The sequence below is a fragment of the Gracilinanus agilis genome, chromosome 1, assembly GCF_016433145.1.
Source record: "Gracilinanus agilis isolate LMUSP501 chromosome 1, AgileGrace, whole genome shotgun sequence".
Taxonomy (NCBI): domain Eukaryota; kingdom Metazoa; phylum Chordata; class Mammalia; order Didelphimorphia; family Didelphidae; genus Gracilinanus; species Gracilinanus agilis.
The window spans coordinates 134,543,816-134,562,425 of NC_058130.1; the positions used below are offsets into that span (position 1 = coordinate 134,543,816).

The 18,610-nt window shown below is 46.1% G+C and overlaps 1 protein-coding gene across 1 annotated transcript in view; it reads right to left on the minus strand.

Annotated features, from left to right (window-relative positions):
- Positions 1-21: 21 nt before the first annotated feature.
- The window catches only part of TSC2 (TSC complex subunit 2), a 69,387-nt gene continuing 50,798 nt past the window's right edge, over positions 22-18,610 (minus strand). Inside the window, exons 26-40 of the mRNA XM_044657244.1 lie at positions 17,374-17,538; positions 16,710-16,859; positions 15,769-15,881; positions 14,659-14,874; positions 12,354-12,569; positions 8,981-9,141; positions 7,141-7,646; positions 6,151-6,226; positions 5,408-5,494; positions 4,699-4,885; positions 3,426-3,565; positions 3,083-3,161; positions 2,525-2,616; positions 2,219-2,317; positions 22-1,352 (exon numbers count right to left, since the gene is read on the minus strand). Of these exons, the coding sequence (XP_044513179.1) occupies positions 1,182-1,352; positions 2,219-2,317; positions 2,525-2,616; positions 3,083-3,161; positions 3,426-3,565; positions 4,699-4,885; positions 5,408-5,494; positions 6,151-6,226; positions 7,141-7,646; positions 8,981-9,141; positions 12,354-12,569; positions 14,659-14,874; positions 15,769-15,881; positions 16,710-16,859; positions 17,374-17,538 (2,458 nt within the window). The 3' untranslated portion in view covers positions 22-1,181. The remainder of the gene's footprint in view (positions 1,353-2,218; positions 2,318-2,524; positions 2,617-3,082; positions 3,162-3,425; positions 3,566-4,698; positions 4,886-5,407; positions 5,495-6,150; positions 6,227-7,140; positions 7,647-8,980; positions 9,142-12,353; positions 12,570-14,658; positions 14,875-15,768; positions 15,882-16,709; positions 16,860-17,373; positions 17,539-18,610) is intronic.

Consider the following 18,610-nt stretch of genomic DNA (forward strand, 5'->3'; position numbering starts at 1 on the left):
GGTGGGGGGTGGGGGGGCATGGCCAGGTCCAGCCTTGGGAGGGAGGGAAGAGGGTGTGGTGATCCTTTTTTAACAGGCTTATTTGTCCTACCCACCTGCCCAAAATGATAGGGAGAGGAAGGAACTGGAGCAGGAGGCCCCCCCCCCCCAGATGTAAGCTTGCTTCAGCCATAAATTGGGGAGATGGGCCAGGATCAATAAGTGCCAAGAGGAAAGTGTGATGGAATCAGGTGGTGTCTGTGTGTGTGGTGTGTGCATGTGTGTGAGAGACAGACAACAGCTATCAGAGTTAACCAAACCCCTCTAAGAGAGAGACATGCCCAGGGTGCACTGGACAGGGCCTGATCCCTGTGGCTAGGAGGGCAAAGAGTAGGAAGGAGAGAAGAAAAGGAAGAGAGGGGAAGAGCACTAGGTGAAGACCACAAAAGACCACTCTTGGTGTGGCAAAGATAGGACAACTGCCCTAAGCCTGGAGAGGCTACAGAGCTGCTCGGGAGTGCATAGGGAAGGCAGGAGGGGGAAGTCATGGAAAGATCTGAGAAAGGACTATGGGGAAAACAAGGCAAAAAGCCAAATTCTCTCCTCATGCTGCCTGGCCACCCAGGGCTGGCTAGGCAGGCCCCCAAAGATGTTTCCTTATTTATTATTGGTTTTGTCTTACCTACCAGGATACAACATTGCCCAGCTATGTCTGGATACTCAATATACTGCTTTTCTAGTTGGGACCATGACCAAGGCCACAAACATTGCCCTCTTTTTTTTTTTTTTTTTTAATAAACCCACAATTACAAAAAAGACAAAGTCAAATAAATACTATGGACTGCTACTTTCTTGCTTCTCTGATTATTGTCTGGGGTTCCAGAAAAAGCTGTCATGCAAGGGGAGAGCTAAGCCTCTCCTCTGTCCCAAGGGCAGTCCATCCAAACCCTTGATTTCATTTACATTTATTAACAGTTCTCACTACCACTTGAGTAGCACCAGGCTGGGCCCAGCTAGCTCTCTAGGCAGAGGGCCTGTGCTGATTTCACAGCAGGAGAAAAAGCCAGTTTAGGGCTCAACAGCTGAAATGCCAATTAAGTCAAAAAGGCTGTGAAGTCACTGCCAGGCCCTGTAGTGTTATGGGATCTGAACCAGAGCCACTACTACCTTGGGAAATGAGCACAGGCTTTTGTCCCCAAGGCTCAGACAAACTCTGTGAAGTCATCCACTGAAGAGATGAGCCGTTTCCTCTGGCCGGTCTCATAGGTGGGGGTGGGGTCAGATGGGGCCTGCGGTGGGGACTTGGGGTGAGCTGGTGGATGCATCTGCATCAAGGGGAAGCCAGAGTTCGGATACTGGGTTTCTTCCCGGATCTAAAAGACACAAAAGGAACAAGCCAGGCTAGAAAGGATGTGTTCGTGGATTCCTGTACATCCTCACTAATCTCCACCTGATCCACATACCAGGGCTTCAAACATCTGTCACTGCACCTCTAGGCTAGTCTGCTGAGTATGATGGCTCTCTCTTCTGCTAGCATGCTTCAAAGCAGAGCTCCTCATCCCTCCTAGGCACTGCCAGGAACAAAGAGGCTTCACCTGTAGTGTGAGGGACGTTTCCCCAGAGAAGGTCCTCAATGCTCTGCCCTCCCAGTCTTTAAGGAGGCTGGGTTCTAAATTCTTGCTTTTGCTACCCGATGGGCACTGCCCCTTGTCAAGATTTCAAGTACTCTCAGCCTTAGCCTCACATCTGAATGGAACTAGGTCAAAAGACACCACTGCACTAATCAACTAAGTCATAGTCCTGAGTCCATCCTTTAGGCCACACAAAGGCCCCTTCCCAGTAAATGTATGTACACACACACACACACGCGTGCGCACAAATACATTATATATAGGCACACACATGCAAAAATACACATGTACACATGGAAATATGCAAATACACAAAGACACATAGCATAAACATAGGCACAAGCGCAAAAGCATGCCTCAATACGCAAATGCACACAGACAAAAATACAAACACAAATGCACAAACACAAATATGCATGCGGAAACACAATCACATGTGCAAATACATAGACACATGCCCAAACAAATATGCACACATATACAAACAAGCAAGTGCAAATACATGCACATGCAAACACATACACACCCTTGTTCATGCACACACGCTCACAAATGCCTGCACTCACACATGCTCGCATGTACACAAACTAGCCCTGTTCATCACCCACCCTATGGCGCAATCGTTTGATGTGACGCAATCTGGCGATCCACTTGGAGGGGTAGATGTCTGTCGGATTTGATCTACTGTGATGGACTTGGGATGCCATCTGCTTTCAAAGAGAGTTCAATGGTCAATGTCTGAGCACAGGAACTGTGGTGAAACATTAAACTGGATGACTGAACCCCTCCATTTAGATTCCTCTAGGTACTGGCCACAATCCAATCTTAGCCCTTTATTTCTCTTTCTCAACCCCTCAAGCTCCTGGGTACCCATATCCCCAGGGGGAAACCAGGCTGATATGGGCAACACTCACATTCGCATGCAGTGCCATCTGGCGAGCAACAAAGGGCAAGTTTCGGTCTGATACAATTTTAGCCACACTGGTATCCACGAGGCCTTCCATGTCTAAGGAAGGAAAAGGCAATGTTAAGGCATACACAAGCATTTGTGAAATCTGTAGCTGTACAGCCAGACTTTGTATTTCTTAACTCAGGGTATTCCCACATCTAAAGGCTTCCACAGATCTCCATCAAGTTCCTAAGTGGGTAGAAGGGGCCACAAACTACAAACACTGCCCATTTTGTTCAGGTCACATGGTCCCTACTACCAGCTCTTAAAAGCTGGGTCTTGGCCATCTAAAACCAATTCCAATTTTGTTCCTCTTTCTAGGGTCCATAGGCAGTCTGAGGAGTTCTCACAACTCCCAAAAATTGCTGCCACATACTGCCTTGGTCTTACAGCACATAGAATCACCAGTCTGGCATAGACTTCATCAACAGCCTGTCCCTGGCCAAAAGTATGCCTATAGCTAAATGGAATAGGAAAAGTCAGGTTATCCAAGTCCCCTTATAAGAAAGAAAGGATCCTTTACCTTTCCGACACTGCAGCGTGACCAGGTTACATTCATAATCCAGAGGAGTGATTATTACATGGACAAAATTAAATTGGCCCTGGGAAGAAACGAAATGCTTTTGTGTATATAGGAAGTCTCCTTACCCAAAGGCAGCTCCAGGCACAGGGCTAACATCTCAAAGAGTAAAAAATAACTCTTTGTGCCTAGGCCAGGCCTTTAAAAAAGGGACCTCAGAGTAGTCACAAAAAAGCGGGCCCAGTGGCACTTCATGACATCTGCTTCCATTCTAGAATAGAGTTCACTACAATTCAGAGAAAGAGTGTGGAAACGGGGAAAGCTAACTTTCTAAAGAGAATTTTACCTTAATGGTGCCCAATTTGAAGTCTTCTCCAGAGTCATTGTAGATAATTGATACAAAGTCATTCCCCAGGTGCCTCTTCTTGTCACAGCGGTATTTGTCCAAGTCTTTGGTGGGCATTAGAGTGGCAATGTGAAAGATAGCTGGGAACCAGAACCAGGGGGACACAATGAGATAGAATCCTAGGCCTGGCTAGAGGTGAGCAGGACCCAAGAGTCACCTGTTTAGCCACCACAATCCAGGCCACTCAATTGTTTTCAAGCAATGCCAAGTGTCAGTGACCATTCACTGGGGCAACTGAAGCCTGAATATACTTGAATCCTAGGGTTAATGGGATGTGCTTGTGGGAGTAGGTCTAGGAGGCCTGGTTATCCCAGAAGGGAGAAATAGGAGAAAAGGGAATTTCCTTTTTCTGTATACTTCCCCAGGCTCAAGCAGAGCTGCTACCTATGATACTCTGCTCTGTTGAGTATAAACTATGACAGGGGTAGGTGGAATCATCGAGCCATCTACTTCAAGAGATCTGAACCCCACACCATGCTGCTGCCTTGACAAGGTTCAATGGGGGCCTGACCCCTTTCTGGGTGTGGCACAGCCTTCAAAAGGTTTCAAGTCTCTGAGAGGTTATGGACAAAATGGTCTGGTTCCCCTGCATCATAATTAGATTCCTTCCTACCAGGAGACCCTTAGAGGAAGGGAAGGGAATAAGTATGTATGAAGCACCCCGTAAGTACCAGACACTGTGCTAAGCATTTTATAAATACTCTCTCCCAACAAGAGGTAGTGCTATTATCACCTCCATGTTACAATTGAGAAAACTGAGGTAATTGGAGGTTAAGTGACTTATCCAGGGTCACACAGTATTTGAAACTAGATCTGAACTCAGGTCCTCCTGACTCGGGGCCTAGGCTCTATCCACTGCATCAAAAATAGCTTTAGCTGACCATGTTGCCAAAATCCAGCCCTGGGAACTAAGAGCAACAAATCTTCAGCCACAGCCTTCATATTCAGGGTTCATGGCAACAAAACTTCCCTTACAGAGCATTTTTCAGCCTTGTTCTATCCTCAACCCTCTGAGCTCCTAATCCATCTTGACTACAATCTGAGAAGTGTGTCACCACAAGGGCATTCTCCTAACACTGCCTCGGGGCACAGATGGGCACTGCTATAGGTTAGAAAGTCCTGCTGTGACTATGACTAAGAAAACTTGTCCTTGACAGGAACCCTACTTGACAACCTTACCAAGGCAGGAGACAACAAGGAAATAGCTCCTTACCTTGCATGATATCATCATGCCAGCAGTAGGTGAACTGCCCATCCTCCCCACACACATCCAGGCCTCCTAGGTAGATCTTGTCTGGCTGGCAATCTTTGAGTTCAATGAGCTTCCCCAAGCCCGTCAAGAACTCTGTGTATCTGTAGGAGCCATGCTCATTGGAAAGGATGGCAATCTCGCTGTTGCTCTGGAAGAGATAAAGATCAGGGGACCTTGGCCCAAGCACCAGGAGAAAGGTGCTATATGATAATACTTTTATCTAGCAAAACCACTCCCCGCTGCCTCCACTGGGATTTCAGCTTTCGTCTGGCCTTCTGGACTCTGGGGTATCCTCAGAACCTACCTAATGACAAAGATTTCTAACTCCAAATTCTTTATGACTTTTAAATCTTGGACATATAAGGGGTTGGGAGGGAGTGGCAGGGCAGACAGAAGAAGGGATTCAATGCTAACAAAGGAATCTACTAGTACCTTTCAATGGATTAGGTACCCTAAAGTCAACAACAAAAGGGGATGGCAAATACTTAAGCTGGAGAAGTACATGTGCACAGATACTTACATTCTCACATACCCTCTTCAGATTAGGGGCAGGATGGATACAGGAGAAGTGCTTTGCCCTCCTGTCCTAAAGCAAGGTGCCCTCTGGGACATCAGAGGGCAGCAGCTGTTACTCTTATGCATCAGCTTTCACATGTCCAGGCTACCTTACCTGGCCTTCTCCCACATACAGGACAGCAATCTTGTGGGTGTCATAAGAGGGAATCTGATCTAGGAGCTGCACGGACCTTTCGAATGTCTGCAATCAAGACAACAGTCTATAATAAGCCAGTGGTGAGATGGAGTCTCTCTCTCCCCTAGACCTTCTACCTTCAGATCAATTAACCAAACCCAACCTAAAGGAAGCAGGAATGAGGCATAAGGTAGGCAGGATTGGGAAGGTCCAGGCAGAAGTCTTAAGGCCCACAGGATGAGAAGCCCAACAAGTGGGGAGTGAATTCACTCCTGTGTGGGACTAAGAGGGACTAGTTGGCTAGGACCCTGGAAGGCAGAAGTCCTGGGGCCTTTATTGCAGGCAATTGCAAAGTCTGGTTAGTTCATTCAGTTTTTGTTCCTTTGGGATCTGTCACAACCCATGGATCCCCTCCTGGAGATGGAGGAAGGTCTCCATAGCACTTTGGCTTCAAGAGACAGGCTTGTCTGTCTAGGGTTTATGAAGATGGCCAACCTACTTCGCTTTGGTCCAAGAAGTTGGAAACCTTGTCACCTCCCACTGCTAAGCCAAGTCCTATGACTTCCAATAGTAAGGAGACTACAAGAGGACCCAGCCCAGTAGAGTCAGAAAAGGGGGAACTCTGGAACCTTGACTAATAAGAGTGAGGACTCCTTCAATCAGGAAACCTGGAAGTAAGGGGTTACAGAGGTCTGTAGGGAGAGAGCAGAATGCCCACCTACCTCAGGAGGTAAGAGGAGTGGCTTGTTGGACTCATCTCCAAAGAAAGGGGAATGGTAGAGCTGCAGGAATACGAAGCTACAGAGAGAAGTAGGATAGACATGTTAACTGGGAGAGGCTGGGAGAGCCTCTGCACACATATCACAAGGCAACAGCTTTTGCTTCCATCTCCTGTGGCAACCTTTAGAGCAAGGCCAAGGACTACTGTGCCCAAGGGCTATGGTGACTAAAAGCCACATTTCAGAAAGGTAGAAGCAACTTCCTCTAGACCCTGAAGGAACGTTCTCCATCTTCCATGAGCCTTTTAAAAACTGCTCAAGGGGAGCAGCTAGGTGACTCATGGAGTGAGAGCCAGGCCTGGAGTCAGGAGGCCCTGGGTTCAAATCTGGCCTCAAAACTTCCTGGCTGTGTGACCCTGTGTAAGTCACTTAACTTACACTGCCTAGCTCTTACTGTTCTTCTGCCTTACAGGCAATACACAATAAGATGGAAGTTAAGAGTTTAAAACAAAACTACTCACAACCACTTTCTGCCTTTCCCTTAAAGGCCCTGTTCTGCTTCTGATTATATTAGCCAATGGCTTAAGAAGAGCTCTCTCAACAGCCTCAGAACAAAAGCAAAATGGATATCACCTCCCCCTGGCTTAAGGGAGAGTCCACCTCCCTTCGAAACCCCTCCCTCTAATCAAACTCTAACTCCTACTGCAGCCAGACCACAGATGGCCCCTATGGTCCCTTCAAATAGCTAAAGGGAAGGAGCCTACAGTTTGCAGCTCTAAGTCTAAATGTTCACATGCAAACTATTCTCTCACTGTTCAAAAAGCCCACCCCATCTAAGACTGTACTTGTCTGGCTCCCCGGGGGTGGGGATAGGTGCCCAGGCTATTTACAGTGTTCAGTGGACTGGCAGACTTGGCTAACCCAAAGTGAACTAAGGCAGCTGGCTTGCCCAGAAAGGCAAAGGAAGGGATACTGGTCAGATGTACACAGCACCTGGGGTTAATCCCGGGCACCTTCTCTGTGTTAGAAGTGGCAGCTCTACTCTTGAAGGCATCCTTCTCCATCTTCTTGCCCCTCCTCGAGGGGGCTGAGTCAGAGATGGTGTAGCCCCGAGGTCGGAGGCCACTTGGGGAACGTGGCGAGCTTGAAGATGGCATCGCAGCCTCTTGCCGACCTGCACCAAGTCCTCTGCTCTCCTCCCCTTGGTTCGGCCAGATGTTGGCTCCTTCCCCTTCTAAATTCCCTGACTGGGACTTGGCTTTGACTTCTGTGCTCAGCTTCCCAAGATGGCCTTTATCCTCCGCATCCTTGAGGACATCCTGTAGGGTCTGTAACTCAGGGGAAGAGCTGGACTTGCTCAGGGGCTGAGAAGGCTGGAAGGAGTGCTCAGCTATGGGCCTGCCATCTTCAGAAGAGACAGCCCTCTCAATGGGAATCCCACCTGCCATGAGCTCTTCAGAGCGGAAGGATTTCTCTTCTTGACTTGAAGTGGAAGAGGACTAAATGAAAGCATTGAAAAGAAGATTAAGAATAACATTTACTTCAAAAGCCCTCAATATGGCTTAAGCTATATTCAGTTCAAACTCCTGAAATATACTCCATAGCCAGCAGGAGGAACACGGCAGCCTCTTTCCCAGAGGATTTATGCCTTCTTTAAGCTGGTGGCATGAGGAAAGAGGAGAGGACAGACAGTTCTTTGGGATTCTCCCTCGTGCGGTCTGGACTAGAATCTTTAAAAAGGAACTATTCCTTGTTGCACTAATACCCTAGAACAGACAAAAAGGTAGGAGCCAAGTGAAATGTGTGCATGTGCTATGGGATTTGAAGGATTTGAAGGGCAATATAAAACAAGGACCAGGAAACTGCTTTCTAAATCTGTATCCTGCATCACTACCAAAGGTCAGTGCTGCAGGTATCAGGTGGTCATACCTTAGAAAAGAAGTAGAGAGGTAGTTATAGTCTACGCCATCTGTGGGAGAGATTGGGTCAAAGAGACACACATGATTTTCCAGTCATATGGTCCCCTCAGGAAATATGGGATTTATTGTTCCAAAACCACTGAGATATCTTCCCAAAGCTGTCCCTAAAAACTCATAACTTAGAGCCAAGAGACCTAGCCTGAAATTCAGTTCTAATGCTCACTCATCATGAAACCCTGACCCTTCTGAACATCTATTTTCTCTCTGGTGAAATAGAATTCTACATGTCATTTATACATTTACAACTTTCAGGAGGAATAAGGGTGAGAGATGACATTGCATTCCTCAAAAAGCAATAGCTACAGGGGCAGCTATGTGGATAGAGAGCCAAGCCAGCAGTCAGGAGGACCTGGATTCAAATCTGCCCTGAAAAACTTCCTAGTTGTGTGACCCTGGGCAAGTCACTTCACCCTGTTTGTCTACTCCTTACTCTTCTGTCCTAGAGTTGTTACTAGGACAGAAAGTAAGAGTTTTTTAAAAAATCAAGTCAGCTGGGAATAAAGGGAATAGGTCCACAGAGCTACAAAAGCCAACTGAAAAGGCAGGGCAGGGAGCAACTCCCTAAATAGTCATTCCTCTGTGTATGGCAAATACCTTAACACAACAATAACAGTAGGATCAAGGAAGAGGTCATTTGGCAATTCAGCATAATGCCAGAGAAACTGCAAGCAGACCTTTCTCATCACCTAGTTGGGAATGGAACTCAAAAGGATCCAAGGGTGCCATCTTGGCTTGCTAATGAATGACCTTGGCTGTGCAGAATACAAGGCTGGGTGAAGCCCAACAGACACCCCAGGAGGGAAATGAATGGTTATTCTTCTGAAGACCCAACCCAACCCAGCCTGACAACTCACCCTACTATAGACATCCTGAAGTCTGCCAAACCTCTCATCACTTGCAGTTGACTGAGAGCCAATGGCTTCAAAATCCTCTATTTCCTGAGACTCGGATGGTGAGTCTGTCTCTCTCAAGTCCACCTCAGTTTGGCTTCCCTCTTCCAGAACAACTGCCGACTCTACCAAGACACAAATACAATGAGTAAGTGCCAGAGGCTGGACCAGCCCAAGGGGGACCCCTTCTGCTCTGCAGAAGCGTCAGCCTTTTCCCTACCACAGAACTGCTGGGCAGCCATAAGAAAGTCAGCAGATGTGTCCCTCAAAGGACAAATCAGACTCTGAGCAGCATGCCCTCCTCCCTTCACTCATCAGCCCAATGGACAGTCATATTGCTTTATCCCCCCAAAATCAATCAGTTCAACTTCCTATTACCCAGTGAGGAACACAAGGGAAGAGAAGAGTCTGTCTATGGGAATATCTTTTCTGTGAATGAAGTAATGGGCAGGGAGGAACAGGTTAGCCTGTGTTCATCAAAGCAACTGGAAAAGGAGCCATCTGATCTATGGTCATCTGCCTGAGTCACCCTGTATTCCTCACCAGGGCACCAATATACATGTACCTCATCCCAGGGGTTGAGAGGGAGACAAGGCCCACGTATACCAGTCAAACTCAATGGCATGCAGTTAGCAGTAGACTGGCACCACCACCCCTCCTTCTTGTGAGTGATCCTGGGGCAAAAAAGTGGAGGTAGACCTAAGCAACAGTCAATTCAACCAGCCTCAGGAGCTCTTTATAATCCACTGGGAATCTTGTGTATGGTAGAGAGGTTAAGTGAAACTGGAATCTACAATACACATTCCTCTAGCACTCACAGAGTCTATTGGTTTTCTCTATTATTTTAGTCCTAAGGAAAAGGCTGACATATCAGAAGTTTCCCATTTGTAAACAAAGAACTAGAAGACCCATCTGAAAGGCTAAAATTTGCTTTCTAAAATAAAAGGTAAAACCAACTGGAGCACATTAAAAAAAAAATCAGCAGAAAGTCGCTGAAGCAGCTTTTTCTGAATGGATTCCAGCTCCCAGGAGCAGTTATATAACAGAAGCGAGTAAGGAGTTAGCGCTGCACACACAGGCCTTCTAAGAAACGTGCTGATCTGGTTAGCTGTCCAAGCCAGAACCCATTGCACAGGGCCTCAGTCATTGAGCTTTCCTAACTGGCACAGGATCCTTCCAGGACAGCTGGAGTTTCTACATAGCCATGAGACCATGGTACCGTAGAGACAAGCAAACACCCCGAGCCAGAAGGAAGCTGCATGGAGCCATAGAGCGAAGGCTGCCATGGAATGGCCTCTGCTCTGGGGACCCTCCATGCACTTTCTCCAGAATGACTGAGGCAGGCTGACAAAGGGAGCTGTAAGAGCTACTTCATCACCCGCAGCAGGAATAAGAATCAAGATTCTGGGGCTTCACATCATGGTACTAAATTTTGATAAAATCCAAATAAAGGCCAATTTGATTTGGGGTGCTTTTTCCCCCTAGAGCCAAATTATTCTGCCCAAGTGGTCAGGCAAGTGCTTACAGCAGCTGAAAGGAGATGGGGTATGCTGGACTTCCAAGCCAGAGAAGACAATGAGCTTTCACTCCTTTGGCAGAAGAGGAAATGAAGAGGAACTGGCAACTGATATTCCCATTGACTAACCCAGAAGCCAGACCACTGCCCTGAAGAGTCTGACAAGGGGAAAAGAGGGTCAGTCTGGCTCTCATTTCAGAAATGGAGCCCAGCTGAAGAACTGCTTCAGGGCGGCTACCAATCGCAAATACTGTTCTGGCATGGACTTCTTCATGCTAGTCAAGATCCCATTCGCTGAGAATCATGAGACCAAGTACAAACAGGAGACATGAAAGGGAAGGTGACAGTATGAGGGAAATTGTGTCTAATGAATCAGGTGGTCTTCTATGGCAAATACTTGTTTCCTTAAAGAGATAGAAATATACCTGCCCAGGAAACGCTCCTATGCAACTTTCCTTGACAACTGGACTGGTACATGGAAGAGAAAGAGGCCACTGCAAAGGGAACCACGTGAGCAGCTACGTAAAAGAGGAAGGAGAGACTACACATGCACCCCAGACACGTTATCTGCATGCACACACACAAGCACACACAAAGACATGTTCATGGTCACACATTCACCCTCGCATGCACTCAAGCACGCACTCACGCACTCACCCCATAGCAGAAAAATTACAATGACTAAGTGCCCTCAAGTCCAAACCAAAGTTGGTCATAGTGAGCTAGGGCAAGCCACCTACAGGGACCCTCAGCCACCCCAGCACCTTGATAAGGGAAGGAGGGCCTTGTGTGGGCTCACTGAAGGAGCTTTCAATGGTTTGATTAATACGAAGCCAGGCATTTGGGTCCTTAACCACCCCTTCTTTGCTCCCCTAAATAACCAAGAGTACAAATCCCTCTATATTTGTATTTTCAAAGACAAACTTTAGGAGGGTCTTGCTAGAAAAGACTTTAGGACAAGAAGGCAGAGCTCACACTTACTATATAATCCAAAATCTTCCAAAGCTGACAGGAAATCTGCTCACAGGTGGCTGGATGCAGTGATCCCTCCTTCACCTCCCACCCTGGGTCTGGAGCCAGTGTGGCCAAAGCCCATTTCCCAGGTGATAAACTCGAAGGAGAACATGCTGGGGCTAAGTCAGAGGCTTGACAAATTTCTACCCACTTCTACCTCACAACTACTACTCTTCCTTCTTGTTAGCCCAGGGCCTTCAGCACAACAGGGAAATGCTGATAAAGGGCAGTCTAGAACTCCATCTACCTTCCATCTGACACTGTCATGACATGTGTAGCTTCTTAGAAAGTCAAGCCCTTTTATACCAGGCTCTGCTTCATCAGAGGAAACTGAAAAATAGAGACTAGAAATAGAACATTCCTGATAGCTTGAGTTGTGGTGACTGCTAAGTGCTAGCCTCCCTTCTCCATTTCTTGAGGATCACAAAACTAAAGCAAACTTCAGAGGGTGACCCACATTAATTTGCCACAGTAGGTTCTGACAAAACTTTCCAAATAAAACCCAAGGACCAGGGGGGCCTAGAGCCATCCAAATGCTTTATTCAGAAGCAAATTCTATCCCAGATGCAAACGCCTTTGGAATAACCTCCACCCATCCAGCCTAACCTTTGGGACTTCACTCAAATCGATCATCTATTCTTTGAAACACCAAGGCCAGATATTCAATCAATGTACCATGTGATCTCAAGGAGAAATACCAGGCCCATGCTATTATAGCAACACTGCCTTGCTATTGCCCCAACAGCTTTCTCATGCTACTTCCCCCTGTGACTGTGCCCCCAGGGCTTAGCCAAGGCCTTTTCTCACCTGTATTGGAACGCTGTAGGAGGGAAGGCTTGTCTGTCCCTGTGGTAAGGCTAGATGATGGCACTGACAAGGACTTGTACAGGGCAGTCTCCCGGTGCTCCTTAAAACGCTCAGCTGCCATTAATGCATTAGAGAGCTCCTGGAGTGGCATGTTGTTGATATCTGAAGAGAATGGACTAAGAGGGTTTTCCAAGCTCATCAGCCAACTGGTATTCCCTAGGAAAAAGTAATGCCTTTTAAAAAGCAGAAAGGATCATCATGTTCCTATACCTAGATAAACCAGCAGTTTTGAGTTTGGTCAGCAAATATCTATTAAAGAATCACAGACTCTTTAGAGTTAAAGGGGGAGATGGAGGCCCTAGGTGGCACTGTATGTAGAGTCGGGCCTAGAATGAGAAAGACCTGAATTCAAAACTGGCCTCAGACACTTTCTTAATTGGTGACAATTCACTAAACCCTGTTTACCTAGCCCTTTGCCCTTCTAGCCTAGCATTGCCACTAGAACGGAAGGTAAAAGTTTAAAAGGAAAAAAAGAAAAGAAAAAAGTTAACTCACACCTAACAGAATGACCAATATGACAGCAAAGGAAAATAAATGTTAGAGAGGATGTGGCAAAATTTGGACACTAATGCATTGCTAGTGAATTGATCCAACCATTCTGGAAGGCAATTTGGAATTATGCCCAAAGGGCTTTAAAAGACTGCCTGCTCTCTGATCCAGTCATACCACTGCTGGGTTTATACTCCAAAGAGATAATAGGGAAAAATACTTGCACAAAAATATTTATAGCTGCACTCTTTGTGGTGGCAAAACAATTGGAAAATGAAGGGGTATCCATTGATTGGGGAATGGCTGAACAAATTGTGGTGTCTGATGGTGATGGAATACTATTGTGCTCAAAGGAATAATGAACTGGACAAATTCCATGTGAACTGGAACGACCTCCAGGAATTGATACAGAGTGAAAGGAGCAGAACTGGGAGAACCATATATACACTGTGGCATAATCAAATGTAATGGGCTTCTCTACTAGCAGCAATGCAATGATCTAGGACAATCCTGAGGGACTTATGAGAAAGAACGCTGTCCACATCCAGAGAAAGAACTGTGGGAGCAGAAACGCAGAAGAAAAACAACTGCTTGATCACATGGGTCGATGTGGATATGACTGGGGATGTTGACTCTAAATAATCATTCTATTGCAAATAGTAATAATATGGAAATAGGTTTTGAACAATGATACATGTAAAACCTGGTAGAACTGCATGTCAGCTCCAGGAGTGGGGAGGAGAGAGGATAGGAAAAAAACATGAATTGTGTAACCATGGAAAAAGATTCTAAATTAATTAAATATATTTTTAAAAGAGTTAAAGAAGAATAATTTGTTTCAAAACCCAAACATTTTACAGATGGGAAAGCCAAGGTTTGGCAAAGTGAAGCAACCTGCCCAAGGTCATGTAGCAACTTAGTGGCAAAGCCAGGATGAGCACCCAGGCTTTATGCCTCCCACTCCAGGGCTCTTCCACTTAAATCCCTTACCTTCTGTCTTAGTATCAGTTCTAAGACAGGAGAACGATAAGGGCTAGGCAATTGGGATTAAGTGACTTGCTCAAGGTTATACAGCTAGGAAAGGTGTGAGGCCAGATTTGAACCCCAGTTCTTCCCACTCCAGGTCTGTTGCTCCATCAAGCTCTATTACATTCACCCTTTATGCAGCTTCTCCAAAGACACAATGCATACAATTCCATTCTGATTCTTGATTTTTACTGCCTAAGCTACTCTCTGATTCTAAGAAGGCTCTTTGTAGCCTCTACCCCTCCTAGGATACTAGGGTTCCTTGCTGCTGGTCCCTTAAACATGACAAGACCATGAAGCAGTTAGGTAGGCTTGTAGCTAAGTATTTTTGTAATTAGTCAACTGCTAGACTTATTTCAGGCACTGTGAAAGCTAAGGCCCAAGGCTGTGGCCTGGAAGTTGCTAAACCAGCCATCCAAACTTCCTACCTGACCAGGGCTTCTCAGGATTTCCTAACTCATTGCCTTGTGACTCTGAGAATTCCAGTGGGTAACATCTACAGCTCCATAATAAGCCAACACTTGGTATTCTGATACTAACCCTTTTTTGGAAGATTATCCTCCTAACTTCCCAGGAAGGAGTCAACAGTTTGGGATTCTGGCAGGGTAGAGAGTGGCCCAGTTCTGTCAGTGACTGGGCTGATAAGTACTAAACAAACCAGGAGAGAGGCCATCTGCTAATGTGAGGAGATAAGTCAGGAAGCTGTACTTCAGCAAGGACAAGTGAATACCTGTGGGCCTGCGGACCAGGATCTCCGCCCAGCCCTGGGTGAGCAGGGGCACATAGGCAGCCAGGTTGGTCTTTCCCTTCTGTAAAGGGGTCTGGGCGCTGGCTGAAGTCTTCTCTGTACGAGCAGCAGGTGTACTCTGTAATCCTGGAGAAGTGGGATTGCTTGGGAAGTGGGAGGCTGGAGTATCCAAGGCATTGACCCGGAGAGCATGGCCCCCTAGTTATGGAAAGAAAAGGAAAAAATTATACGTCAAGACAAGGACACATCCAACCAATGAATGCTACTGCTTTGCCAAGCAGCACCAGGGGGTACATACCTTTAAATCTATTAGCAACAGGATACCATTTCCCTTGTGTTCTCTTCACATAAGGGACATCAAACTATACTGGGGGAAGACCTCTTTCCCTCCATGATGGCCTATTTTTGTACTGGGTATTGCCCCACCCCAACCCCAACCCCCCCAGAGACAGGCTCAGGAGCCTTGAAGCTGAGGAATGAAAGAACTTGTGCTGCTTATAGGACCAAGGAGCATTTACAACCACAAGCCCTACCCAAAAGGTCACTTTTCAAATTACCAGAGAGATGTTTTATCGACAAAATTATAAGCACATCTGAGTTTCTTTCTACCAGAGACTTTCTAGGGAAACAGCACCATAAAAATGAATCAAAGTCTTTTAGAGCTGGAAGATGGGGTACACAAGTTGCCATATATATACTCTTACCTTCTGTCTTTGAATTGATACCAATAAAGAATCAATTCTAAGGCAGAAGAGTGATAAGGGCTGGGCAGTTGCCTAAGGGTTAAGTGGCTTGTCTGGGGTCCCACAACTAGGAAGTGTCTGAGGCCAGAAGCCACATGTATTGACAATATATTTGGTAAAAAGAGGCTCTTCTTTCATTTCAGAAACTCTGAAATCAGAGCAGTGATTTCCCAGGCACATTTCCTACGCAGGAGTGTCAGGCACAGGGCACAGTGGGGCCTCAGCCAGCCTTTGTTATCTATTCTGCATTTCTTGCCTGATCTTTACTGCAGTCCTTGGTAGCAAAGAACTGGGCATCTCCAATCACATAAGCCAGGAAAGGAAGAAGGGAAAAAAAAAGTTCACTTACCTGACATGGACCGAACCCGGTCTCGAGACCCCCGGCAAACTTGCTGGCCAGCCTGGGACTCTAACTTGGCCGGTGCTTCCTTTGTCTGTCTCACTTGCAAACTGGGATCTGTGCTAAGAAACACACGAGCACATATGCACATCAGGTATTGTTCCTCACAACAATATCAAGGATGAAAGAGGGTGTGGACTAGTTTGACTTCTGTTAGATCAGTCAACCAGCATCTAAGGACCTTCTACATGCCAAGCATCATGCCAAACTGTGGGGATACAAGAAAGGCAAAAAAAAAATAGTCCCTGATCTTACAGGGCTCCCAGTCTAAAGGGGAAGAGAGCAATTTCAGCTGAATGATGTCTGAAACCAAACTGCAAAGAGTCAAGAAGACAGTGAGAGGAAGGGAAGCAAAACGCAATGACTGTCCAGAGTCTCCTTTCAGGTGTTTAGACACAAAAGGGAGAAGAAACACAAGATGCCATACAACTAGCAGGAGCCGACAAATCAAATATGGGGTTTCTGAGGATGGAGAGGGCATGGGCATGCTTGTAGGTCCTAAAGAGGCAATGAATAGATTGGGAGACTGAAGTCTGGTGGAATAATAAAGGGATAATCTTCTGGAGGAGAAAGGAGGGAACGGGATCACTTGTATATGCAGAGGAGTTTGCCTTGACAAGGAGAAGGGCTGCCTCTCCTTGTAAGACAGGACTGCAGAGGAGAGTGGTGGAAGGCATCTGGGTGATTTGAGGTGTTAGGTGCTAAAAGCTGAATATTTTTGGTAGAATGTGAGCCTGCTGATAAGAGGCTTTGTTTCATTTTTTGTTTTTGTATTGCCATGGTACCTGGGGCACATAGTAGGCCCTTAATAAATACCGTTCTCCCCCTGCCCCCCTCAAAAAAACTGAATAAAAACACACTAAAAGGAGAAAAGGCATTTTTCAAGTTACCTTGACTCAGAATTCTGCAGGTCCCCAGAATCCAGGCCTAGCAGGGACCTGGTCCCAGTACCAACACTTGTTGTTACAGTTATTAACTTGTTCCCAACCAACCACGTTTTGGTTCTCCCTCCAGCAAGAAGAAATTCTCCCACAGGAGACCTGTAAAGACAAAATCCCAGAGGGTATGGAAGAATTTTTCCTAAAACTTTTGAGGGAGGAGCTCAGTTTCTAGGGATTTGGTGTTCTTGGGCTAATAGATACTAGCCTGCTCTGCAAACGTAAAAGTCATGTCATAAATAAGATCAAGGGATTATTGTTCAGGTGGGGGAGAGGGGAGGGGAAGCCACTAAAGTCCCTCCCAATTCTGAAATATTGAGGTTCAAAAGCATTTTATTCAGCCAGATTACAATCACTGTAATTCTCTGTAACACCTGGGCAAAGTCATCTTGCCACACACTTAGAATTATTCTGCTCATATGGACTGAAAGTCAAAATCCTCATCACCAATTAGCAGAAACAATGGCATCATATGGACACCCACCTCATTTCTCCTAAGGGCGGTGGGGGTGGAGGTGGACTTAAGTTGTAGGGGTAGATTTAGCTTTTACTTTGAAGATAAATCCAGGAAGCCAGGTTCTACCTGAATTGCTAAAGACCATCTATTGGCTCCTACCTCTTGGGTACAGCTGTGAAGTTGGAAAAGACATATCTGGCCATCATATCCAAGCAAGTTTCTGTGAGCTCCAGGTGAAGGTTTTTTAGGTTATCATCAGCCTGAGCCATTGAATTCTCATCTGCAGAACCCAAACTAGAACTAGTGATGGATGTCTGTATCCTGCTGAAAAGAACCACAGTAAGTCAGGAGGGCAAGGACACACCATGACACACTGCCTGCCACCTGGCTTAAAGCTGTAATGCATGCATGGGCTTGGGGGAAAGGCCCTCTGGCCATGCCCATAAAGAGCTGAGCCACAGAATCAGGGCAATTTCTCCAACTGACCCCATCTTTGCAAGTTAGCACCAACTGCATTATCCCAGAAAGTAAAGAAGATTGATATTGGAAGACCCAGGGGCCCAAGCTGAAAGACAGACTTTAGGAGAGATGTGAGGCAGGGTGTCAAATCTCAGTGAAGCACAGTGTTAAAGTCTCATGATTGTTTTAATTGCAGAAAGAGGTTTAGTCATGCACAAGAATCAGAACTCTGGAGTACATTCATTAACAAAAGATTGCATTCTGCACACAAAACCAGTGTTTGATTGACATAAGCAATCCTGCCTTCACCGTGCCAGTGCTGAAGACACTGACACAGGTCGGGTCTCAGGCAGCACCCATCCACATTCAGACTTCATTCCTGCATGGGGGCCTATTCCCTCAGTTGTGAAACACTATTTTACTTGACTCAAGTATCTATGATCCAAAAACTGGTTTTTGCCGCCATAATTACTAGAAAGGGAAATCCTAGGGCGCTTAAAACATACTTTGCATTAGGTAAAGAATTTGTTAGAAAAGAAATGAAAATGTATACTAGGTCAGTGGAGATGTTTCATCTCAACGGCTTCATGCTCTTTTGCAGTACCATTGAAAGCATATTGGTCCTTAAGGGTCAGAAGAAGTGGGTTTGGGTTCCAGCTATACCAATGACTACCTCTGTGGTTCTGGGCAGGTCCCTTCATCTCTAAACCTCAGTTTCCTTTTCTCTAAACTGGGGATAATAATACTTATACTTTTTACCTCACATGAGTCTTAAGAGGGAAATGTTCTGTAAACCCTAAGATATTATAGAAATGTGAGTTGTTATTGCTTTTACCTGCAGGGAGGAGGGAGGAAAGAAGTCCCACTTGATAACAGAGCCACACCGAGGTCTCGTTCAGATGGAATGGGCCAGGGATGGGGTGGGGATGGGGGGGGC